General features: G+C 36.2%; 1 protein-coding gene across 1 annotated transcript; it reads right to left on the bottom strand.

Moving 5' to 3' along the window:
* Positions 1–1,356: 1,356 nt before the first annotated feature.
* On the bottom strand, positions 1,357–27,205 carry crtac1b (cartilage acidic protein 1b). Its single transcript, XM_016293041.1, has 14 exons — positions 27,136–27,205; positions 23,503–23,708; positions 22,960–23,156; positions 22,715–22,867; positions 15,125–15,259; positions 14,868–15,013; positions 12,187–12,323; positions 10,883–10,965; positions 9,739–9,839; positions 8,438–8,606; positions 4,973–5,118; positions 4,847–4,889; positions 3,381–3,524; positions 1,357–1,620 (listed from the first exon to the last, which is right to left on the bottom strand). The coding sequence occupies exons 2-14, from the start codon at positions 23,700–23,702 to the stop codon at positions 1,505–1,507; spliced, it is 1,770 nt and encodes a 589-aa protein (XP_016148527.1). The 5' UTR covers positions 23,703–23,708; positions 27,136–27,205; the 3' UTR covers positions 1,357–1,504.
* Positions 27,206–27,251: the final 46 nt, after the last annotated feature.

Here is a 27,251-nt window from a genome sequence, read left to right as displayed (position 1 = left end):
GATGCTTGGCTGGTGACATCAACTTAAGTCTGAAATTGCTGCAGAAACCACTTCTTAGCCATAGTAGGGTGGTGTATGTTGCCAGGCAGCATCAAGTGTTAAGACAAGCAGAGTGAAATATGCCAGCACTTGATCTGTCAGAGGTGAAGAATGGCAGGGCTGTCTGCAGGACGCTGTGGGTTATGGAGCCAGGCTCATTAATCTCGTCTGACTGCTCCGTGCACTGAGCCAGGGTCAGTGTGTGATCTTACCCCAGCACACATGCAGCAGGGTTGGGCTTCACTGTTGCAGCGAGCCCTTATCCCTCCTCTACATTCCCATACTAGCCGACCCCAAAACATCCTGCTCCCCGAGCCCAAAAAATGCTCTGGCAACTGGATTTTTCCTTAGATCAAAATCAAAGAGTCCATATGGAAATAACTGCACAGTCCAAGTTTCTGCAATCTCCTCAGGCCCTTGTATTACAATGTGAGCAGGAGAGAGATGTTCTTATATATCATATGCTAGAATGCATAAGGGTTTTTTTTGGGTCTAATTTTGGCTTTCAATTTCATTTTTAGTTATTATTAAAGGTACATACATCATTTTCAAATTATACTGTATATGTATCATTCCATCTGGCTGTATTGATAGAAAATACATTTGATCAGAAACTTAACTGTTCACATTATAACACCATTAAAGTCTGTTCAAATTTGGTTTGTTTATAATCATTATTTTGAAATTGTTTTAATTATTTGTTTAAAATTGTAAGTTTTAGTAATTTTGAAAGGTGCGTACATATGCCATGTAATTTCCAAATGATATACAATGTACATCTGATTTAATTTGAAATATGAATAAAAATAAAAGTTTTACTTCACGATGTGGTCTGGGTCTATGTTTCTGCAGCTAGATCACTGTGAAATCCCACATGTATAAATCTGAACAACATTTTGTTAAATGAAACAACACTCATTTTTGCAACACTCATCCATGCCAAAAACATGCACCGATCCCAAGGGCAGTCGTGAGTACTGGTGAGGGTCAAAAGTGTATGGTATGAATCTCTCGTGAATGTATTATTCAGAGCACAAGGAATGTAACCTTGCGTGAAACAGATGGCCAGGCATATGCTCTCCTGAAAAACCTGCTAACACGCTGCTGCCGATTTGAGACTGAATGCGCTAGAACTCATAATCGCTTGTAACACGCTGGGACACAGCCTTTTATAAAGATCATTACAATCACAATCTTATCCCACATCACAGTTGATGAACATGAAGATCTTTGTGTGGGAATACTTGTTTTATCTTAAAAACAGGGATCTTTTGTGGTTCCCAACTGGAAAGCGAAGCATTATTTATACAGGTCTGTTAGTGACGACATTGCAAGAGCAATAGGTCCATGGAGAGTTCATTTTACAGCTGACTCCCAAACACCTCAGTGCGAAAATGAAAGGAAAGCAGAGAATCGGAGACCAAGCAGGGTGGAAGAGATGTCAGGAGAGGGGAGGCACTGCCCTTCATGCCTCCAAGCAAGCAGTAAAGACAGCGAGAAGAGTTAGTACGAGAGGCCAAAGATGGGAAGCCAAGAGCTTGAAGGCTGAGGATCTGTTTCCTCCAAAATAAGCCACCTGGGCTGCAGAGATAAAGGAAAGAGAAGCAAACTACACTGTAAAAAAAAGTTTTTATTTGACATTGTAAATAAAGATTATTGAAGCATCTTTTACCCAAAAAACAATCTACTTTAAAAAATGTTGTCTAATTCAATTAGTTGCTTGCCTTTTCTTTGTAATTTTGAATTTTTCTATTCATTTCTGAATGAAAACGGTTTCAAATGCATCTTAATTCTACTTTAAGCAATCATTGGGAGAAATGAAAACAGAATGATATTACATCAATAGTTGATGTTAAATAAGAATATAGAGTTGTAAACTAACTTTGCATTTAGTCTTGGAAGCGACAAATGTTTGAGTTCATAATGAAATTTCTGACTTGCAAACATTGGTACCTTTGCAGATCTGAGCACAGTTCTGACACATTTTTGAGATCTCGTGGTCATGATCATAGCAAACAAACAAACAAATAAATAACAACTTCCTAAAGCAACAACCAAGACTCAAATGAAAACTACTGTAGTACACAAGCATACGAGTAAACCTACTGTTGAATGATTAAATAAAAATAACTTCAACATTTCACATATAATTCAGTGTGTTACTATTTATGTTATTATTAGTGAATTCTAAGTGAAAATTGTTTCTGAAAAATCCTACATTAAAGTTTTTTTTTTTACAGTGTATTCACAAATTTCAAAAGTTAATTGGGAGAAATTAAAATAGAAAGATATTAGAAAATAGTTTATGTAAAATCAGAATATACAGTTAAAGGTGGGGTAAGCGATTTTTCAAAAGCGCTTTAGAAAACTGATTCGGGCCGACTAGCAAAACAAATTTGTAGCCTATCAACAGTAAGGGGCATGTCTACTCAGGATGTGGAGGAGAGAGCGTTCAGTGCTCACATTAACGAGCCAAGCGACAGAAAGATAGAGATGGCGGATAAAAAACAAAAGAGGAAAATGTCTGCGGAACAAAAGAAGGCTTAAGGCAATAAGGCAAGAAGTAGGACCTGTGTAAATATCAGATCAGATTTCCAGCGCTGGCGAGAACTCAAGGAGCGGAAGGCCTGCGATCAGACGCCGAGGTTGCTTTGTTTCTTCTCGATAGGTGAGTAACACTGTGTCTGTGCCGCAACAGCTAAAGTCTGTCTAGTACACTGGACGCGACAAAGCGAACGTTGAATATCATTTGAAATGTGTGTCAATACATCATGAACAGAACGCAGCAGCAGTTTTCTGTCAGGATTTGTCATGTCGCGTCGCATCCAGTGGTGACCATACATATGTATATATATCTATGGTGTAGACAGCATCACTGATTATAATGAGTTCCATAGTATTTTGTCGCACCGCGCCACTCGCGTCCGGTGTAGACACGGTGTAACACTGGTTTTGCTTTGTTTCACAGAACTAATCGTTGCCTGGGTTGCGTAAATATGTGTGGGGCGGAGCTATCAAAATAGGGGCGAGACTCTTTTGGGGTAGGGGCGTGTTTGTTTTGGTGATTTCAAATGTCAACATTGGCTACCAGAAATCACTTCCCCCACCTTTAATTAATTTGCATAATTTGGTCTTGGAAGTGAGAAATGTTTGGGTTCATATTTAAATTTCTGACTTTGCAAACTTTGGTATCTTTGCAAATCTGAGCACAGTTTGAGACATTATTGCCCCAAAGCTCAAAAGTGAAACTCTACCTGTGTGAAATGAGGGCAAACAGCTTTTCTCAGGGGCTCCTTATTGCATCAATCCACTCTAATCATCTGGCTTTAGTCTCAACTCACCTACACATGCTGTCCCTTCGTCATTAGGCTCGTATCCCTGGTTACACCTCTTGTTTGCACGGCACTTGAAGCTCCCGTAGGTGTTGGTGCAGACAGGTCGCTCAGAGGGACAGACAGACGGAAACTGTGTGCACTCGTCTTGGTCTAGAAAATGAAGAGGAGTGGAATAAATATGCGAAGTTTCAGAAGTGACAACCACATTTTTTTGTGAGAGTGAATACTTTTAGATATCTTTATACTGTATGTGTGCATGGAACAAAGAAGTCGCTCCTACTACCCCAAACTCATGATGACTGACACAGCTTCTGTTCCAAAACCTGCTGAGTTGCCATGCTGTCTACTGCCTATATAGGAAGATTCCTATTAAGGCAAAATCCTAACTGAATTGGAACCTCATGAGTGACTGATTTGGACTGCTTTGCACCACGTTATCAAACAGGGCTTCATATGTAAATCACTTGACTCACAGTTTTCCATTAGCATGTCGCCAAAGTAATGACCCAATGCATTTATTTTATTTTAGGATTTTTTTTGCTTTCATTCTTGCATGAGACTATACTGTAGATGGGACACACTATAATCCAGGCCGGACTCAAACTTATGTCCCTAAGAGCCAACAACTTATATATGTCCTGAGCATGTGCACAGTCTACTGCTCACAGTAATACTGGGTATAACAGATCATAGTATTATTCATATATTTATATTAGTGCTGTCAAACAATTAATCGCGATTAATTATTATTATTTTTGTTTACATAATATATGTATATGTACTGTGTTTATTTATTATGTATACATAAATACACACACATACAGTATATATTTTGAAAATGTTTACATGTATATACATTTATATATTTAAATTATTATTTTTTTATTATATATAAATATATTTAATATATAAACAACATATTTTTCTTAAATATATACATGCATGTGTTTGTATTTACATATACATAATAAATATACACAGTACACACTCATGTATTATGTAAACAAAAATTTTTATTTTGGATGCGATTAATCGTGATTAATCATTTGACAGCACTAATTTATATATTATTTATATAGTAATATTCATATATAATTTTTATCATTTATTTTATTTATTTATTTATATTTAACTACACACATATATATGTACATACATATATATATATATATATATATATGTTAAGTATTTGTTATTTATATACAAATCTACATATGAGAAGTCATATGAATTTGTTATAAATATTTATTTTTATTGTAACTACAGTATTGGACAGTAGTGTATGTGTGTGTGTGTGTGTGTGTGTGTTTATGCTACATTGTGGGGACCAAATGTCCTCACAAGGATAGTAAAACCTGACATTTTTGACATTGTGGGGACCAGCCTGTGGTGTGTGTGTGTGTGTGTGTGCATATGTTTATGGGATTTAGGCCTATGGGATGTTAAAGGTCATGTCGCTCAAATAAACTTACCAGTGCAACGGCCATTTTCATTGACCTCAAATCCTGGTCCACACTTTGAAAAGAAAGAGCATTTGTACAACAATTAAACCCCTCAAATAAAGAAGAACACGTGAGTTTGACAGGAAGGGTATGTACCTCGATCTCCACCACTTGGGTCACCTCTTCCTCATTCTCAGGGTAATAGATCTCCATCACTTTGTTCATCTCGCTGGGCTCCAGAGCTCTCGCCACAGAACGTCCATCTGGCCAGAACACTTCCACACTGGTGGCCACATCTTTCCCTGTCAGGGCGGCAAAGCAGCAATCCTTTCAGTAATTCACGAACAGTCTGTCTTTATAACTTCCCCTCAGGCTTAGGAGACATAATGAATGATTTATTTTCTTAATGTACAGCTCTCCATGGAAAAATACCATTCTGGAGAGAGGGCCCTCCCAAGAAGATTCTCGGCAAAAGCCAGTTTGGAATAGGCTCTGGTTTGGCACAGACCACGTAGACTCTTAAACAAATGCACAAGAATGCGTTCAGTCTCAGCTGTGGGCAGCGTCGTGAGCAGCGAGGCCTGAACACGTCTCATTTGATGTCAGCAGAACCGGTTTCTCATGACTGCCGGTGTGTGGGGTTCACAGGCCAGAGAGTTTCTGGCATAGCAGTCACTGAGGCATTAAAGCAATGAGGTTCTCATATGCCAGACCGATGAAATCTGTCTGTTGTTCGGTGGCTGAAATAAGGAGCCATATAAATGGCACGGTGGTTGGAAAGCACTTCATTTAAGAAGGTTTACAGAAGCATCCATTTACTACCTTCAATATGATTGTCAGAGACACTTTCTCACAGACGGCGGGGACAGTAATTAACACGGCCATTAGAGGAGACTGTCGTAGTGATCATGAACGGAGAGATCATCCATTGGAAATTAATGTGGTGGAGGAGGAAGGCAGAACTTCAAAGGAGTTAAAATGAGGAGGGACAGGGTGGGCGCTAGACTTTCTTTCCATTATAGCCTTTAGTCAAGCAGGAGAGAAGCTGACTGCCTTCCCAGTTCTTAATTAAAGCAACATTTCTTAGGTAAACAGATCCACAGGGCTCCTGGCAGGACCAAGGCTGGCTCAGGTGCCTCGCGAGACAAAAAGCATGACATTTCACCAGCAGTTACTGAAAGACGCAGTTTAGTTGGAGAGGACAACTGAGCATCTGTCGGGTTTTTATTTAACAAAGGCAATCTTCAAATTCAGCATGTGAAAAATTATTGTTGATTGCAGGGTTTAGGTAACTGCATGTAATCCTGATAATATTCACTAACAAAAATTACCATGGTACACTAACACATTTTTTTTATATATTATATTTAATATATAGTTGTGTTTTTTTAGATTTTACCATCACATGTATTTTTCTTTGTCTGAGAAATCAAAATAATAATAATAATAAATAAAAAAATTTAATGAATAAAATGTTTTATTATTTTTTCTGTTGAGGTGTATAAAGGTATTTTATTCTGAAAAATCTAAAAATTCAAAATGGAAAAAAAAAATCTAATTTTTAAAAAATTCCATATTTTATGAAGCACCTTTTTTGTCTGAGAAATAAAAAAAATATGAAATATCTAATAATCTTAATTAATTACTTTAGTCTAAAAATATATTTTAAAAAATGTTTTTTTCATGATAAATTTTTTAATTAAATTTAATTTATTTTTTTTATTTACCATGGTATGTATTTGTTAAAGAAATCAAAAAATTCTAAACTCTTCTAAAAAATGAATTTGAAAAGTTTCAGATTTTTCTGAAAGTCTGAATTTTTAAGAATTAAGATTCTGCTCTATTTAAACTAATTAGGTCACTAAGCAAATTTGTAAAATCCAGTTTAATCTGAAACATAACTGAGAACTTTATTAAAAACTAAAGTCACATTATAAGATATAAACTCACAAATGTGAAATGTACAGTCACAACTGTGAGAAATAAAGATGCACTTGTGAGATATAAGGTGCCGTTGTTAGATATTATGTCATACAGTATTTTGAGACAAAGTCACCATTTCAAGAAATAAAGCTGCAATTGTGAGATAAAATGTGTTAAAATGTGTTTAAAAAAAAATAAAAAAATTGATACCATAATCTGATATGGATTTATTTTGTAAAGCAGATATTTTACATCAATTTGCAAACACTCTTACTGAAAGAAACATCGATGAGAGGCCTGAACACGTACGCACATATTTATGAGCCCTCAGGGTGATCCAGTGACCACTGATGGCTATCGTTTTGTTTTTCACAGCACATTCAGAACAATCTGAGCTTCCAGCTGGCAGCCTATTCCTGCCACAAATCTGTCCGATAGCTCCCAGATGAAGCCATGTGCCTCCAAGCATCTGTAACACGGCCGAGCCGTGGGGAAAAGGTCCCGGTCTGCTGCCACCGGCTGCTGCACCTGCAGGCTTCTCTCCGGACCTTCATTCTGTGAGGATATTCAAGGAGCCGGCCTCCACGCGGAGGATTATGTTACTGAGACCCGAAGCCCCCCGCTGAACATTACCTGGAGTTACATCATAATTGTTTCTCTGTAATGAGTCAGCAGAGCGAACGTTTGTTTTCCTGCTGCTCGGCGACCCCGAACATTTCCGAGACGGTGGATGCACTTATGAAATAGATATTTTACAGGTCTGGTCAATTTCATAGCTGTTCCTTTCTTAATGTGATTTTCCCGCAAAGATTTTTTTAGGCAGGCTTTTTAGGGAAAGAGAGTGGGAAAGAAATACATACCGAGTCCAAAGTGAGCCACTGGCTCCATCTCGCACAAGTACCCTGATCCTCCATCTATAATGCGCATGTGAGGGCCGTTTCGCTTGGTGTAGACTATCACCTTTGCCCCACGCGCAAAAGCCCCAAACTGTGTGCGTGGAATCACACGCAGCCATTTATTAGATGAGCCCTGTAATGAGAAACCAACAACTAATAACTCAGAACAGTACTTTCAGTTGATAAACTTTAACTAGAAATGCAAAATACTCTTTTTAGGATGACCATACATCCTCTTTTTGTTTATGCCCTGGTCTGGAATTGCCTGCAATGTCTGGTTTTCGGCTTTGTTTTCATACTTTGATGAAGGTAATGACTGAAAAGTAGTTCGACCAGTTGTGTTCAGGCATTGTACATAATCAACCCATAGTGGTGTGTGAGAAGGTGGGATCTACAGAAAACTGTCAAAGCAATGCAATTATGTGTACATATAATATATGAAGACTGCAGAGAGCACGTCGATAGGAAAATGAAGCAAAAACCTTTTTTTTCAAAAAAATTTTTGAATTCTGGGAAAAGAGTAAGCATGGTCACCCTACTGTTTCTAAGCTATCATGATGCATGCCTAAAAATTGCAAATTAGATCTATTAATTAATTAATTTTCTTCTAGACAGCAATGAGATTAAAAGGAGAGCAAATGGAGATTTTTACCACTGCGAAATAATTCCAAGATAATTCGGCAGATGTATGCGATTTTGAAAATAACTCTTCAAATTCTTCCTAAACCATATTATCTGATATATCCTATCCACATTCACTGTATTTCTATATAGGGAAAGAGAGTGGGAAAGAAATACATACCGAGCCCAAAGTGAGCCACTGGCTCCATTTCGCACAAATACCCTGATCCTCCATCTATAATGCGTGTGTGAGGGCCATTTCGCTTGGTGTAGACTATCACCTTTGCCCCACGCGCAAAAGCCCCAAACTGTGTGCGTGGAATCACACGCAGCCATTTATTAGATGAGCCCTGTAATGAGAAACCAACAACTAATAACTCAGAACAGTACTTTCAGTTGATAAACTTTAACTAGAAATGCAAAATACTCTTTTTAGGATGACCATACATCCTCTTTTTGTTTATGCCCTGGTCTGGAATTGCCTGCAATGTCTGGTTTTCGGCTTTGTTTTCATACTTTGATGAAGGTAATGACTGAAAAGTAGTTCGACCAGTTGTGTTCAGGCATTGTACATAATCAACCCATAGTGGTGTGTGAGAAGGTGGGATCTACAGAAAACTGTCAAAGCAATGCAATTATGTGTACATATAATATATGAAGACTGCAGAGAGCACGTCGATAGGAAAATGAAGCAAAAACCTTTTTTTTCAAAAAAATTTTTGAATTCTGGGAAAAGAGTAAGCATGGTCACCCTACTGTTTCTAAGCTATCATGATGCATGCCTAAAAATTGCAAATTAGATCTATTAATTAATAAATTTTCTTCTAGACAGCAATGAGATTAAAAGGAGAGCAAATGGAGATTTTTACCACTGCGAAATAATTCCAAGATAATTCGCCAGATGTATGCGATTTTGAAAATAACTCTTCAAATTCTTCCTAAACCATATTATCTGATATATGCTATCCACATTCACTGTATTTCTATATGTTTTTGTTTTATTTCTAATAATCCTTGCAACCTGGAGGTACTATTTTGTTTGAGACTTCCGATTTATTAAGCTGCCATTAGTAATAACTAGAAAAACATCAAAGTTAAGTATTAACTTAATATAAATGGTTTTATTAATATTAAAACTATTTTCTCTACAAACCAGTGTGTTTATGATTATGATAATAAATTATAATAATATATAATTCCAGTTAGTAGTATAAGCAGCATAAATTACTGTTTTTGTACAGGTAAAATAACTGGAAGTGAATGACACCGGAAGCAGCACGCATTCAAGTTACAAATGACCGTGTTATACAGTTGTATCATTTGTGAATACCGCATTTTTACTTCTCTTAAGGAATTGCAGGGGGGAAAAAACTAAAAACATTTGAGATGAAGTTGATACTAAAACCATGTGTAACTTATTTCTCCATGAAACCTTTAGTATTTTGCCTAAAAGTGGTTGACAGGTCTAAAACACGTCCTCACCTGAGTGACTCGATACACCGAGATGGGTTGAGCTGCACTTTCCCCATGCGTCACCAGAAGATCCAGCTGTCCATCTCCATCAAAATCAATCACAGCTGCTCCTGAAATACAGGTCATTCTACTCAGACACAGCTGTAACAATTGTTGTTTCTGGTTCTCAACATTAATACCAAAAAAAAAAAAAAAACATTTAACTTTAGACCAGTTCTACATTAATACAGTGGCTTTCTAATGATGATGATGATAATTCAGATTGAGTGGTGACTGCACTCGATTCTAAATGTCAGTAAATGAGCCACGATACAGTTACAAACAAGCTTGGATTTATAATGCCATCTAGTGGTAGAGAGGAGACAACTAGGATTAAAGTTTGTAGATAAACTCAATCATCCCATCACTGCACAGTTTAGTTGTTTGTTCATCTAGTACAATGGTTCCCAACCCTGGTCCTGGAGGCACCCCAACACTGCACGTTTTGCATGTCTCCTTAATTAAACACCTGATTCAGGTCATCAGCTCATTAGTAGAGATTTCAAGACCTGAAATTGGTGTATCAGAGAAAGGAGACATGCAAAATGTGCAGTGTTGGGGTGCCTCCAGGACCAGGGTTGGGAACCACTGATCTAGTACACCTAGATGATAATTTCTCCATTATATGTGTGCCCAATTAACATACACTACTGTCCAATACTGTAGTTACACTAAAAGTTTGAAGTCAGTAAGTTTTTTAAATGTTTTTGAAAGAAAAAAAATGCATAAAACAATACAGTGAATATTATTACAATTTAAAACAACTGTTTTATTATATTTTCAAAATGTAATTTATTTCTGTGATGGTAAAGCTTTAATTTTTGATTCAGCATCCATTACTCCAGTCTTCAGTGTCACATGATCCTTCAGAAATCATTCTAATATGCTGATTTGCGTTTTAGCGTTTACATGATAAATGTTTTGAAACAATATGAAGTTGAGAACATTGATAGTCCTTCATAACTAAAAAAAATAAATAAATAATAATAATAAATTAAAAGCTTTGGTTCATTTTCAAGTTATTTTAAGGGGAAAATCTTAATTTACCATTTGTAAAACTCTACAAAATAAACAGTCCTATTTTAATGGAATGAAGCAGCCAAATCCTTCATACCGGTTCCCCGTCCCTCTGGTTCGGCGGCCTCCCCGACGTTCAGCTCCTCGATCTGTGGATCTCCGTGTTCTCTCCGAGAAACTCTGCCATGGTAAAGATTAATTACTTACTCTCTTTGCCTTTTGGCTTGAGAGAGCTCCACACAAAGGAACAGTCAAAGACAAATGTACCTTGTCAGCTGCATGTTATACAACATGTCTCAAAGGAGATATTAATTTACGGGCTCATGAAACCCCCGCAATATTGATTCAGTTAAAACATTTCTAGGGCTGGAAGATCATACTTTATATTTTGATGACTAATAATGCTAACTAAAAGGTTTCTTTATATTAAAAGCTTAAATCTTTGCTTTCTGAGAACCGAGGTCCAGACTGTTTGAGTATGGGATTAGAAACTAATTTGAAACAATGTTCGGTTTAATGCTACATCCAGTCTCCTCATTAGAAAGCCATCGTGTAACGGGTGAGGTCAGATGTTGGGGGAATTTCCCATCAGATAGAGTTGTGGTTGGACTGGGTTTGTTTGTGGTCTGGCAGTTGGACTTGCTGGCTTGTCGTGCCGCCTGGGCTTACCATCAAATCCCCAAAATAGAGAGAGAGTTTCCATAATTATTTCCTACCTTACAATGTAAATTTTAAAGAAATATCTCTGTTACATAATGATAATACATGTCATTTTGATCAAGTAAGCAATTGTATAAATATATACAAATATCCAAGACAGGTTACTGTACATTCATTGTTACATTCATTTTTTAATTGTTATCATTTAAAAAAAAAATTTATTTGTTTATATCCTACTGATATCTTTTATGGGACAAAAGTTTTATCAGAAAGTTGTTGTTCTTTTCCATACAATGGAAGGGAATAGTGACCAGCAGTTTTTATTGGTAACTAAAACTATAAGAATTGTTTACGTCATTAAAATTAAAGCTGAAATAAAATAAAATAAAATATGAATATTAGACTTTTAAAAAAACGTAAATGAAAATTATAAATGAACTAATTGTATAAAATTAGCTAAATGCAAATAATTTATAAAACTAAAATGGAAATGAAAATCAGTTCAAGCTAAATAGAAATATTACAAAAAAATACAAATTAAAATAGCACAAAACAAAATGACTAAAATTTAAATAAAGTATGCTAAAAGCAATTATTATTATATAAATAAAAATAAAAGCAAAATATTATTAAATACTATAAAAAAAAAGAAAAATCAGTGTGAACATCCTGCTAAATATCTCCTTTATGTGTTCTGCACCACTCTAAGATGTAGCTTATGCATATCAGTAGAGTACACACCTGAACAGTCTGTTGGCTGATGGTCCTCTGTAGGCAATGTTGTTGAAAAAAACCTCCAGTTCATTGTCATTATCAAAGTCAGCTGCGATGACAGTACGAACAGGAGATGGCATGGAAAACTTCTGTGTGGCGATGTCCTGGTACAGAGAATATCAGCACATCAAAATTTTAAACACCACAGTGTTGACACACTTTACACTTGGGAAAATCCCCTGAAGAACGTCTTCCTTATAATACAGTTGTTTCTACAGATTAAACTGGGACGGGAAAGTATTTTTTCCTTCGCTGACAGGAGAGCATCAGCTTCAAGATTTGGAGAGTCAAATGTATGATATCTATGACATAAAGATCTAAGCTGCAGGTAAATCACAGTCTAAAAACTTCAGTGGGAGCAGAAAAAAGTAACTGCTATCGTCGTGCTTCAATAGTGCAGCAACGAGTCATGGAAGAGTTATTGAGCATGCCGGCACTCTCTCAAGTATTAACCCCAATTTTAATTATAGGGCTCATAAAGCCTGCAGGTGAAAGCCCATGAAGTGACCTTCTGCTGTCTGGTTGAAGGAGAGGTGATGGCCATCTCTGGACAGGAACCAGCAGAGGAGGTACAGCTGAGCATGAGACAATACTGAGCATCTCAGATAGATCTCAGATACAGTAGATGGAAAGACGAGTGTATAGACAGAACGAACAAACGAACGAACGATAGATAGATAGATAGATAGATAGATAGATAGATAGATAGATAGATAGATAGATAGATAGATAGATAGATAGATAGATAGATAGATAGATAGATAGATAGATAGATAGATAGATAGATAGATAGATAGAATTATAGAACGATAGCTAGATAGATAGATAGATAGATAGATAGATAGATAGATAGATAGATAGATAGATAGATAGATAGATAGATAGATAGATAGATAGATAGATAGATAGATAAACTTATTATGACTCACACATGATCTTCCACTATAGCTGGTGTGCTTGTTCAGCCAAAGTTTAATTAACACACGGTATAACAGAGCATCTTAATCACAATGCAATTATACATGGCAAAGGTCACAATGTCCTACGCTGATGCACAAATCCTTCTGTAAGGTATCCCATGAGACATTAACCCAACAATTGACCCCCATAAAACAGCTTCCTGCTGACATTTATCTCTGTGCTAAAGAAGCCAATCACTGCCGCTAACACTGGGATCAAGCTAAAGCTGAGAAAGACCTACACACACAGCGCCGATCCATCCATACCAAACACAATTACCTGACATACTCGGGTGATACAGATCCAAAGGTTCATGACTAAAATAAATAGATAATATTTTGTGTTCATTACTTCTTTAATTATTATTATTTATTTAAGGACAGGCTTGCTTACATAGCCTAATTAAACCATTAGTTCAAGATTAGCAGACTTACAAATTCTGATTGGCCCCACAGGACAAAAAATGCACAATCTTTCTCCTAGACAACAATGTGCTTAAAGAGAGCTGATAGAGGTTCTTTAAGATTTATTATAGTTTTATCTTGAGAAAAATACCCAAGTGATCTCATATGCGTCTCATCTAGAGTTTCAAAAGAAATCACAATGTTCTTAGGTTTGCCAACAATATCTGATATTACAAGACATTTCAAATTTCATTATGAACAAAGAATTTTCATCAAATTATTCAAAGTTCAAATGTAATCTAAGCTATATAAATTCTTTGTTATATGTCTGCCATAACATAGATTTTGCCACTGTTTTATAAAAGTTGTGATAAAATCACTATAATGCACAGCCTCTTGTAGCTTATATTGTTTTATTTTACTGTACCATAAAGAAGTTAACAAATATCAGCCACATACAGTACTACACTGTTTAGGGTCTGTTCATTTTTTTTTTTTCCAAGCTGCATTTAATTAATTAAAATACAATAAAACAACATTGAAAACAGTTACGCTACTTTTTGTGAAAAACCATGACATACTTTTTTCAGGATACTTTCATAAATTTAAATTTCAACAGAACACCATTTATTTGAAATAGAAATAATTTGTAAAAAAATATATAAAAGTCTTCATCGCCATCAAATTAGCGCATCCTTTCTGAAATAATGTATTAATTTCTTTAAAAAGAAAATCAATACTGACCCCCAAACTTTTGAAAAGTAGGTTATGCGAAAAATAAAAAAATAAACATTTCTCAAACATTCAGACTTGATTCAGTCAAGCTATCAGCAGGTTTATAAAACTTCCTGTGTAAGTCTCAGAAAAATAAAGAGGTTCTTCGATCTTACTGTGACTAATTACAATCACTGTGCTTTACCAGATAAAACGAGAGCCAGGTCGCTGCGCAAACAATAGAACAATGATTAGAGAATAATTGAATACTCTAATCAGACAGCAGATGGTATTATTTTATCCTCTGTCTTCTCTCAGAAGGATTTAATTATACAGATCAAAATGTAGGGATCATGTTTTGTTCAACATAACAAAGATGAAACCTACCATTCAGTATAGTCACATCTAATAAAAAAAAACAAAAAAAAACTAGATTTGCATTTCCACCAGTGTTTTGAAGGCAGCTAAGTAACTGTGTTACAGTTTCTGGCCTGGCAAGCACTGCAGTAAACCCTTTTTGCTTCTATTACAGCTAAAAGAATATGAAAATAGTGATTTTAAAACCTGCACCTTAAACCTTTGCTTGCGATTATTGCTGAGTTGTAGGAACAGACGATGCGGCCCATTCCAGTTTCCATAGACAATGTCAGTCTTCCCATCCCGATTAAAATCTGCTAACGCCACTCCACGGCCATGCTGCATCGGGTCATCAACCCCTGCGACAACAAATACAAATATCTCATTGCATGTTTGCTGTGAAAGGCTAACAAACTCACCTTTCAAAAATAAAATCAGCAGAAAAAAGAAAGGCGCCAGCTCTTGCTTACCCACTTGTGCTGCCACATCTGTAAATGTACCGTCTCCGTTGTTGCGAAACAGGAAGTTAGGGCTGTACTCATTGTCACAGAAAATATCAGGTAGGGTCTGGCTGAGGATGGGACCGACCACGACCCCCCGTCCCCCTGTAACACACAGCAGAGACGGCCATCATCACCAAACGCACAGAAGAAATCGTTAGTGGCTTTCCAGCTCATTTCCCCAGCAGCGGCTCTCTGCTGCTTTTGCTGACACAGACTCTGACTGCCCATAATCACATTACAGGGAGTGTGAACATGTGCATTTAACCAGCTTTACATCCACACATCTTACCCGGCAATCACTATTCTACAGCTCTGACCTCTAGTTGAATCACAGCAGCAAGTAATTCTTTATATTGTAAAGCGCTTTTCACAGTGAACAATGTTTCGAAGCAGCTTTAAAGAAAATTGTGCTTTTATTTCTTAAAGCCCAACAGGACCAGCCTTTTCTTAATGCTAAATATGAGCATGCAAGACATTTGAACAGAAATCTGGAGGAGGGATCAACTTAAAAATAATAATAATAATAATAATAAATAAAAAAATGTAAAAAAAAATGAAATTCTGACCTACAAAATAAAAAAAATAAAAAAATTAACCATTCCATGTTTTGTGTCATTTGAACATGTGATAATATGTGAATAATGTAAACAATATGAAAGAAATATGAAATATGTGAATAAAATAAATAAAAAATATTTGATAATATGCATTTATAATATAAATGAAATAAAACATACTGTAGTTGAAACCATTCCATGTTTTGTGCCATTTGTACATGCAATAATTGGTGAATAATGTAAATAAAATGTGAAATATGAAATGTGAAGTGAATAAATAAAATAAAACTGCATGTATAACATAAATCAAATAAAACGTTGTTGAAATTTAACTAATGAACCTTATTGTAAAGTGTTACCCATTAAATTATTATAATGTTTTATGTTGTTGCAGAATGGTTAAGACTGGTAAGAATGGTAATACTACACAAAGTATTAAATAATATTTTCATACTTTTTGCATAAATTTACAGCTCGAGTCACAAAATTGCAACTTGATTGACATTGAAATACAAATTATTTTGTTCATAGGTGGCACTTTGTTTTATTGTGATTTACAAACATTACACACCACATATTTTGTCTCAAAAATGCTCTTCTTCACTGACACTGCTGTCTCCTTAGTAAACAAGTACACTAACCTTATTAGGGGCCATAAAGAATAAAACTCAATTAGGGGCAAAATCGTTAGTTGCAGTGGCGTGTAATTTGTGGAAAATCTAATATACTCTAACTCATTTTCTCACAGTAAAGATTTGTAAAACATAGCAAAAAAAAACATGTATGTGATCTTCATATAACATAAGATAAATAAGTTGAGACAGTCATCCACATACAGTTGCATACACACGCACACATACTCTCACACACCACACACATATTTCAGCTGCCTCCCCTTGGATATTAATTTCACACCCCATTATCAGAAAGATTCCCTGTGGACATGAAGTCAGTGAAGTAGCCAAGCAAATGAACTTACGCACACAGTTTCAATAAAGACACCCACGATCCAACAGCGTGGAAATGGTGAAATAAAGAAATATATACATAAGTATATAAATATCAGCAGCTCGTGACCAGAATCCTAATGAGGCACAACAATGAAAATGTCAAACGCTCTCTGGTTTCTACATAACTGCCACTTCAGGTCAGAAAATACAGATTAAAGCATAATGGAGTTAAAACAGATGCTACCCCATAATGTATTAGCAGCTTAGGTTTTAATGTCATGATTTCCATGTTTTTCATGCTCTGTTTATCAATAAAGAATTAGATTTACAGAAATGTTGCCAGTAACAAGGGCCAGCAAAGTATGCGAAACTAATACTTTCAAAGCATATTTTGTACCAACTCTAGTTTCCTGCAAACATTTTTTGGGTTGAAAATTATGTGTTGAAATGTTGGTGTAAAATGTACAGCCCACCTGAACATAAAAAAAAAATAATAATAATAATATTATTATTATTATTAAGCAAATATTACCACACAACATTATTAACAATATTTAGTTGTTAGTCAGTATTTAGTCATTTGTGCACAACTAAAATAAATAAATAAACTGCACTTGGGAGGGAAAGCTGCAATAAGCACATAATGCAGGTAATCACTAACCCATGAAGATGGGTGAATGTGAGGATCAATCCATCTCTTACAGAAACAGGCCCATGTGTCTTCCTGTCCACTTTGAAGTGACAAATGACAATGCTTTGGTTCAAGGAGAGAAAAACTACACATTGCATTTGAATATCAATGTCTCTGAAGCTGAAGGGAATATACAATATACAGGGGTCATTTTACAACTGTGGCAGCTGCTGTCACTCATTTTTAGACTTAAAAAGTCAATGTACACAGTTCTCACAACTTCCCAGAGAAAACGTCTCAGGTTACTTATGTAACCATGGTTCCCTGAGTAGGGAACGGAACCGTATATGTTTTAAGACTGTTTAACTGTATTATTTAATACAAATATTGTATTAAATCATTTATATAAAACAATTATTACTCATTGGGGAAACTCCATTATTTGAGGTTCCCATTAAAAGTGAATAGCAAAAAGTTCACTAGTATTGTTGAGTTTGATTCTTTATAGGAAGAGATTTTGAGAAATTTAACATCACTTCCTCACCAATGGATCCTCTGCAGTGAATGGGTGCCATCAGAATGAGAGTCCAAACAGCTGATGAAAAAATCTAAATAATAGAAAAGTAATCCACACCATTCCAGTCCATCAGTTAACATCTTGTGAAGCAAAAATATGTACATTTGTAAGAAACAAATCCATAAGGCATTACAGTGTTAAACCATTGCCTCTGGCCAAAATACAGGTCTATAATCCATGATAATGTTTTCTCCAGTGAAAAAGTTGTCTTCTGTTGTCTTCTCACATCAAAATCCACCAAAATATTTGTTCAGAACTGTTTTGGATTGTTTTTGCTTGTAAACGGTGCTTGATCTGTGCGTATTTCTCTTCTGATTCAGACGTGATGACTTTTTCACTGGAGAAAGTGACATATTAGTTGTATATTAGCAGGGGGCAACGGTTTGAAATTATAAATGTCTTAAATACACAGGATTCATTGTGAGCAAGTGATGTCATGCTGAATTTCTTCAAATCTTTTCCAATGAGGAAATATACTCATCTACAACTTGCCCTGAGGGTGAGTACATTTTTAGCAAATGTTAATTTTTGGGTGAACTATTCGATTAAAGAGCATGGCACCATTGGTAAATTACTAGTTACTTTTTGTAAAATCACAATTATTTAGTGTTGCCTTGAATGAATCGACAATGAAGATACAGTAATATAAATATAATACAATGAATGTAATTTTATTAGTGCTGTGAAACGATTAATCGCGATTAATTAAGTTTCACAATTTGAGTTGAATTACTGAAATAAAATAACTTTTCCGTGACATTCTAATTTATTGAGATGCACCTGTACATATATTATGTAAACTTAAATGTTTATATTGGATACGATTAATCGCAATTAATCGTTTGACAGCACTAAATTATATGAATAAATATTTAACCCAGATTTCTGGATCTTAATATTTCTGTGACCTTGTATGACTGTAGTTAGAAATAAATTAGGCAAACTCAACAATCTGCATCAGCAGTTCATTTCAACTTGTGAAAGTTTATTTGTGGATCGACAAAGTATCAAATGGCAGGGTGATTTTTTTGGTTCCCAACTGAACTCTAAGAAGACCAAACACATTTTGTTTTGATTCTCTCCAAACCTATTATAAGCATAGTCCTAAATCATTTAAATCATAAAATCATTGATAAAGGACTTTTAAGCAGCACCATCTCACTATCATCAGCCCAGTCAAATGACTTTGCGTGGAAAAAATCCATTTCAATCCCTTGCAGCTCTTCCCCAGGATTACTGAGCATCCTTCACTGCTGACTGCTCCACACAACAGCATGCAGTCTAGAAGTAATTGCAGGAATATGCTGTTCAGCTTATTGTGTTTTGGGCTAAATACAAATCATTGACATGTTTGGCCATTCATCATGCCATCTGGGATTATAGGTACCAGTGAAGCATGGTCAGACGGTGGAAACTCTGATAACCTACATGCAGTGAGACAAATGAAGGCGGCACTTCCCACCTATTACGTCTCCTTACAAAAAGAAACAAATGAGGCCTTGTGTTTTCTAATTATCACAGCACATGATTCAATGTCAGAGACAAACACTGCAGAACACTGGAAATGAACAATCATATTGGTTGGCTGAGGGGGGCAGGACTCAATGGTAATGGCGGGCAGCAAATGATGGCCGCAGAGGATTTAGAGTCTATCAGGCTGAAACAATCAGACAGTAGCGAGATGTGAACAGTCACTCAACACCCTCAAGAACTCACTTTCCCTCAGATTCCACATGCTGATGTTCTGCAATTCTGTTGATGATCAATACATACCTCAGGCTGCAACTTACTATTCACATTTATCTCTAACAGTCTTCCCAAATGCTTTGAGTAAGAAATTTCCATGATTTTCAGTCATTCATTAATACTGGATGAGCATTTCTAAACATCATTTTATACAGACTGCACTCAAGAAGAGCAATTTCTAGTCTGTGCAATATTTTAGAGCTGAGAATAACCCGAAACATACTGCATGTTCTAAGAACGTTATGCTAACATTCCCATTAAGTTACGAAAACACTATTTTTGAATGTTCTCTAAACATTCTAAATGTTTTTTTCAATGTTTTAAAAACTTATTTTCTTGGTTATATGAATGTTAAGGGAATCATTTCATCATTTTGCAAACATTATGGGAACGTTACTTTTGAATGTGCTCTGAACCTTCTGAAACAAGTAGTAATATTGAAAAATAACTAAACTCAAATGTTTTAAAAAGAAAACATTCCATGAATGATGTATAGGCCCAAACTTTTTTGTGCTAATGTTTTAAGAAGATTATTAAAGACCAGATAACTTTGAACGAATGTTCTATTAGCATTACTGGAAAAAATGTTTGTTCATAACTTTAAAGGTGGGGTAAGTGATTTCTGGTAGCCAATGTTGATATTTCAAATCACCAAAACAAACACGCCCCTACCCCAAAAGTGTCTCGCCCCTATTTTGATAGCTCCGCCCCACACATACGTACGCAACCCAGGCAAGGATTAGTTCTGTGAAACAAAGCAAAACCAATGTTATACCGTGTCTACACCGGGCGTGACAAAATAATATAGAACTCATTATAATCAGTGATGCTGTCTACACTGGATGCGGCGCGGCGCGACACGACAAATCCCAGACAGAAAACTGCTGCTGCTGTGTTCTATTTATGACGTATTGACACAAATTTCAAATGATTTTCAACGGTCGCTTTGTCGGGTCCAGCTGTTGCGGCACGGCGCGAGACACGGTGTTACTCACCTATCGAGAAGAATCAAAGCAACCTCGGAGTCCGATCGCAGGCCTTTCGCTCCTTGAGTTCTCTTCAGCACTGGAAAGCTGATCCGATATTTACACGGGTCCTGCTTCTTGCCTTATCGTAAGCCTTCTTTTGTTCCGCAGACGTTTTCCCCTTTTGTTTTTTTTTCCGCCATCTCTATCTTTCTGTCACTTGGCTCGGCTAATGTCCGTCCTGTGCACTAAGCGCTCTCTCCTCCGCATCATGAATAGACGCCCCTTACTGCTGATTGGCTACAAGTTTGTTTTGGTACTCGGCCCAACTCAGTTTTCTAAAGCGTTTTTGAAAAAATACATACCCCACATTTAAGAGCCAAAGTTCTAAGAATGTTCCATGTTAGCAGAGAACATTCACAACAGCTGTGGTTTCCCATCTAAAAATGGACCACAGGTACAATACTAAAAGCAAATGTAAAGGAAAAAATGCAGAGGTAGAAAAACAACTTACTATTCACATTTATCTCTAACAGTCTTCCCAAATGCTTTGAGTAAGAAATTTCCATGATTTTCAGTCATTCATTAATACTGGATGAGCATTTCTAAACATCATTTTATACAGACTGCACTCAAGAAGAGCAATTTCTAGTCTGTGCAATATTTTAGAGCTGAGAATAACCCGAAACATACTGCATGTTCTAAGAACGTTATGCTAACATTCCCATTAAGTTACGAAAACACTATTTTTGAATGTTCTCTAAACATTCTAAATGTTTTTTTCAATGTTTTAAAAACTTATTTTCTTGGTTATATGAATGTTAAGGGAATCATTTCATCATTTTGCAAACATTATGGGAACGTTACTTTTGAATGTGCTCTGAACCTTCTGAAACAAGTAGTAATATTGAAAAATAACTAAACTCAAATGTTTTAAAAAGAAAACATTCCATGAATGATGTATAGGCCCAAACTTTTTTGTGCTAATGTTTTAAGAAGATTATTAAAGACCAGATAACTTTGAACGAATGTTCTATTAGCATTACTGGAAAAAATGTTTGTTCATAACTTTAAAGGTGGGGTAAGTGATTTCTGGTAGCCAATGTTGATATTTCAAATCACCAAAACAAACACGCCCCTACCCCAAAAGTGTCTCGCCCCTATTTTGATAGCTCCGCCCCACACATACGTACGCAACCCAGGCAAGGATTAGTTCTGTGAAACAAAGCAAAACCAATGTTATACCGTGTCTACACCGGGCGTGACAAAATAATATAGAACTCATTATAATCAGTGATGCTGTCTACACTGGATGCGGCGCGGCGCGACACGACAAATCCCAGACAGAAAACTGCTGCTGCTGTGTTCTATTTATGACGTATTGACACAAATTTCAAATGATTTTCAACGGTCGCTTTGTCGGGTCCAGCTGTTGCGGCACGGCGCGAGACACGGTGTTACTCACCTATCGAGAAGAATCAAAGCAACCTCGGAGTCCGATCGCAGGCCTTTCGCTCCTTGAGTTCTCTTCAGCACTGGAAAGCTGATCCGATATTTACACGGGTCCTGCTTCTTGCCTTATCGTAAGCCTTCTTTTGTTCCGCAGACGTTTTCCCCTTTTGTTTTTTTTTCCGCCATCTCTATCTTTCTGTCACTTGGCTCGGCTAATGTCCGTCCTGTGCACTAAGCGCTCTCTCCTCCGCATCATGAATAGACGCCCCTTACTGCTGATTGGCTACAAGTTTGTTTTGGTACTCGGCCCAACTCAGTTTTCTAAAGCGTTTTTGAAAAAATACATACCCCACATTTAAGAGCCAAAGTTCTAAGAATGTTCCATGTTAGCAGAGAACATTCACAACAGCTGTGGTTTCCCATCTAAAAATGGACCACAGGTACAATACTAAAAGCAAATGTAAAGGAAAAAATGCAGAGGTAGAAAAATAATTGAGCTTATCAGCTTTTAAATGGAGAAGAAAACACTTCCCATATAATTTGATCCATACTTGGAAATGATTGACCTTAAAATGAGTGCGGGAAACATGCAAATTATTCCTTTTTCCACCTGGTTGGTTTTAGTGAGGAAAATGTTTCTGCCACTGAGCTTTCCCAAAAGCATTCATTTGAAGCAAACTTAGTAGAGGTGTTACCTTTCTGTCCACACATGCGACTGACCGGCCAGCTACGCGATTGGCAACGTCTCTATGTTCATTTATGTCATCGTTCAGTAGATCCTCAAACCGCCCATTACGAAACTTAAAGAGCTTGTCAGTGTACGTTGCTCTCCCTGCATGAAACGACATGAACAATTTACATGAAACTAACATCCATTTACTGTAACATTTCCTTCAAAGCCTCATTTATGAATGTGTTTCATACCTGAGAAGGCGTTATTAGTGTTAAGGACGTAAATTTCCTCTCTGCCATCACCATCTATGTCACATGCTGTCACTCCGATGGCATTGCCCTGTCGATCTCTGAGTGCATAATATGGAGAACTGCGGTTGTCAACCGCAATGTTAACAAGCTTCTTCTTAAACTTGTCATACTTCAACACCAGATTTGGGCCATTGTAGCTAAGAAGAAAAAAGGTAGAGCTATATATTAAGTTACATAATTCAAACAAATCAAGAAAAAGGGCCACAGCTTAAAATCCTTAATTTATACACCTTGTTCTGCAATAAAACCTTTCATATAAAAAAAAATTTAATACTATAAGGATAATAAATAGGCCTATTTAATATTAAAATGTAAAATATCTGTGTCAATATCGCAAAAATGTAAGCTCAATCAAACAAAAGCACCATATAACTTCTAGACACTGATAAAAGTATTTTCTCTAGAGAAACAAAATGTCATAAATGCTTCACTTCATTATTCTGCTGAAAACAGTGCATGTGATCTGAAGACTAGTACACTCACCCTGTCACAAACATCTCCAGATCTCCGTCTCCATCCACGTCAGTGACAGCCACGCCATAGTTGAGCTGCGTAGGGTTATTCTCATAGTCCGGTGGGAAAACATTCTGAGTTACTGAGGCAAACATGGGTTCAGTTCGCTGACCCCAGGACAGTCCCAGGGCAGACACACCCACAGTGAGCAGTAATATCCAAGCTGACATTGTCACCTGTGAAATTCATCAAGTTTTTAAAGAAAAAAAAACTCAAGACAAGATCATAGTCATGCACACCTCCCGATCTGTGAAAAAATGCTTTCAAGGAGATTATGACTCACTGAAGTGAGAGGAACTGTAAAACATCCTGAACTGAGCCATACAATCGAGATATTCCACTTTCATTGAGTTTTAGGAGACTGAATTGCTTTCTACAGTGTTAAGAGGCAATTACCTTCCCAGCATTACACTCACAGCACAGAGACATAAATACAGAGACTGCAGACATGTGACAGGTCAGAATGGACCAAATTAAGCTCTGAGAGTAGAAGCCGTTTCACTGCACATGAGACAGACATTTAAGACGGCAAAATCCATAAGTGACAAAGAGTATGAGGACATGATATTTCTATCAATATATCTGTCTGGCCGTCAATATATCCATTTAAGTATCTGACGGTCTGTCTGTCTATCTATCTATCATTAAATCAAATTTGTTAAGAGAATGTAGAACTCACTTGCCCATTTATGATATATCCATTCAGCCATCCATCCATCTATCTGTCTATCTACATGTGAACATAAGTAAATGCAGGCACAGCCATAGACAACAATGCCTTAGTCCTAACAGTAACCCAAAAGTAAAAATTCTGCCTTAATTTACAAACCCACATATCTTTTTAGTGGAACAAAAAAATAGTTATTCACATTCTCAGAATGTTCTGGAAGGGTTATCTCAAACTTAAGAGCAAACATTTTTCCAGTTGTTATTAGAATGTTCATTCAAATGTTTGGGTCTTTTTAATAATGTTCTCAAACAGTTAGAACAAAAACATTCTACATCATTTATGGAATGCTTTTCTGTAAGATTTTAGATGGACATTCGTCTAAGAGGTTTAGAGAACATTCAAAAGCAACATTCCTATAATGTTTGTTTGCACAATTTCATTTTTTAGAGAACATTCAGAAATAACGTTTCCATAACTTAATGGGAATATCCATACAATATAGTCACATTTAAATGCAGACTCAAAACTCATCTGTTTAGCTGTGCATTTATTGAATGAGCACTGTGCGATGTCCGAACTGATTGCAATATATTATATGTATAATCGTTTTCTTAAATTCATTTTAAATCTCTTAAATCAATTTTTTTAATAATAATTTTCAAAGTTTTTAAATTCCTTGTTTTATTGTTGTGATTATTGTTTTTATTTTATTTTATGTAAAGCACTTTGAATTACCATTGTGTATGAAATGTGCTATACAAATAAACTTGCCTTGCCTTGCCTTGCCTTACAATGAAAGTGGTAAAGGAGCAAGATTTTCAAGTTGATATGCAGCTTAATTTTAAGTCTGTTCCTTACACAAAAATATCGTATGTCAGAGGATTATTTGTATGGGCTACTTTTATGGGGCTTTTGGGAGCTTGATCGTCTGGGTCCCCATTCATTTTCAATGTATGGAAGAGAACAGCTGGGACATTCTGCTAAAGATCTTCTTTGGTGTTCTACGTAGAATGTCAGGTTTGAAATGACATGAGGGTGAGTAAATAATGACAATAATAAAAAAAGAGAAGGTACTGGTAATTATCTGCAACCAGTCCAACCAGAACTATAACAATAATGGCACAGAGGAATGATATCATTGGAATCACTTTAAAAAAAATTGTTCTAGCTGATGAACGATGAAACATCGACAGTTAATCAGTGTCTACATTTAAAGAGCTTGAGCATTTAAAGTGGCAGACAACAAAATTGCAGTGCTTATATTAAACAGAACATTACTATGCCTCGGTGTAGACACTAATATATATATATATATAATTTTCTTTCTCAGTTTAGAATGTAGGGGAAAGCCAACAAAGCCATATGTGCAGTATGTTGCAAAGTAAGAGAGATGACACGCTGGTGTGAAACACAAAGTGGAGATAGATGAGTGTATGTGTTTGCAGCAACAATTTCAGGAATATGCATGTCTCTGCTCCACTAATCAACCCATTGAACTCTAACATCAAAGCCATGTAATTAATTTAGATTAAGGTTGTCTTAATATATGCTCCGCTGTTTGAGATGAAAGTGTAATCAAAGCACTCAAATAAGCATTGTATTAGTCATATACTGGACCAAAGGTTTGAGCAGAGTGATAATTTGAGTGTTGTTGACAGAATGTACATAGCCAGACTGATTAAAGGCCTAAGCAGAGGTTGTCAGTTTGTTCTATCCTGTCCTATATTACTAACATTACCCCTTTCATATTAATAACTCAAAACAGCAAAAACAGTAAAAGCAGAGTAAACATGTCATTTTATTGTAATTCATTTAGTGTTTATAGCTTTAACATTCCAAATGGCTGGATAAGGGCAGTGGAGCACCAGTGCTCGGAGAGTACCGTATGTACTGTCATCTGTCATCGTAATATGATGATGTAAAAGCTTTTCGGATGAGGTGAGAGCTGGACGTGTTCCAAACTAAAAAGTCTTCACTGCTATGGGGTCATAAATCCAGACACAGACAGGCAGAGGAACCACAAGAAGAGGTGAATCTGTCCTTGCAGCAGCTAGAATTGATGCGATCAGCTTCATCTCACTGCAGCTATCATCATACAACACACTTACTGCAGTTACAACAGAGATGTTAGATGATATGCATTATGATCTCATATGAACATTTCTCCCCGTATGTTAAAACTATTAAATCAAAGTTTGTAATTTCATATACATAAACAATAGCATATATATTCACAATGTTTAATACTAAACCATAAACTCTCTGTGACCTTCACCTTGTAAGTAATATTTACTCTCATCTTGAGTGTGTACTCATGCATTTCTGGTCTCTGATCGGACTGCGACAAACACCAGCACAGCCAGTCCCTCAAGCATCTCTCGTCTTACAACAAGACACTGCTTTAAAGTAAACTTAGAGAAAACATACAGCTTCTCATCTTTAAAAGTAAGAAAAAAGTTTCAAAATATGGTTAACAAAAATAATGAAATAGATCTGAAAATAAACGGATAGTAATAATAGTACTCCACCTACTACTACTAATACGAATTGTTATTGATAATAATAATAATAGTGATGATAATGATGATATTGTTAGTATTATTATCATCATCATTATTATTAAAGCAGGCATGCAATTCATTAAACTATGCTGGAAACAAATGAAAAACATTATTGTGATGTTTCGTGTTTGTTTAAAAAGTCTTAAAATCCGATGAGCAGAACAAGTGAAGCAAATAAAGAAAAATATGAAAGCGCAAATGGACCTGAAGCCGAGCATTCTCTTATGATCTCCCGACTATTTATCAATACAGTTGTCTCGTCTCATCTGATCGGCTGAGAACATTTCATTAGATGCGCAGTGAAAGATCAGATCAAAGGAGCCGCTTTAACTTCAAAGACGCTGCGGCAAACATAAAAGCACCGGTACTTACTTATGAAAGTCCAGCGCCTCTCATAAATGACTTCCCTCCTCATAGATTAAGAGATTCCCTGTGGACCTTGAGTATGTCTCTTAGTGATTTTACACAACTTCCCAAGAATTTGCTTT

This window comes from Sinocyclocheilus grahami, unplaced genomic scaffold (genome assembly GCF_001515645.1).
Source record: "Sinocyclocheilus grahami isolate Dianchi unplaced genomic scaffold, SAMN03320097.WGS_v1.1 scaffold297.1, whole genome shotgun sequence".
In the NCBI taxonomy this organism is placed as follows: domain Eukaryota; kingdom Metazoa; phylum Chordata; class Actinopteri; order Cypriniformes; family Cyprinidae; genus Sinocyclocheilus; species Sinocyclocheilus grahami.
Note: the sequence above shows the minus strand (reverse complement) of the source record. Positions and strands in the feature narration are given on the sequence as shown.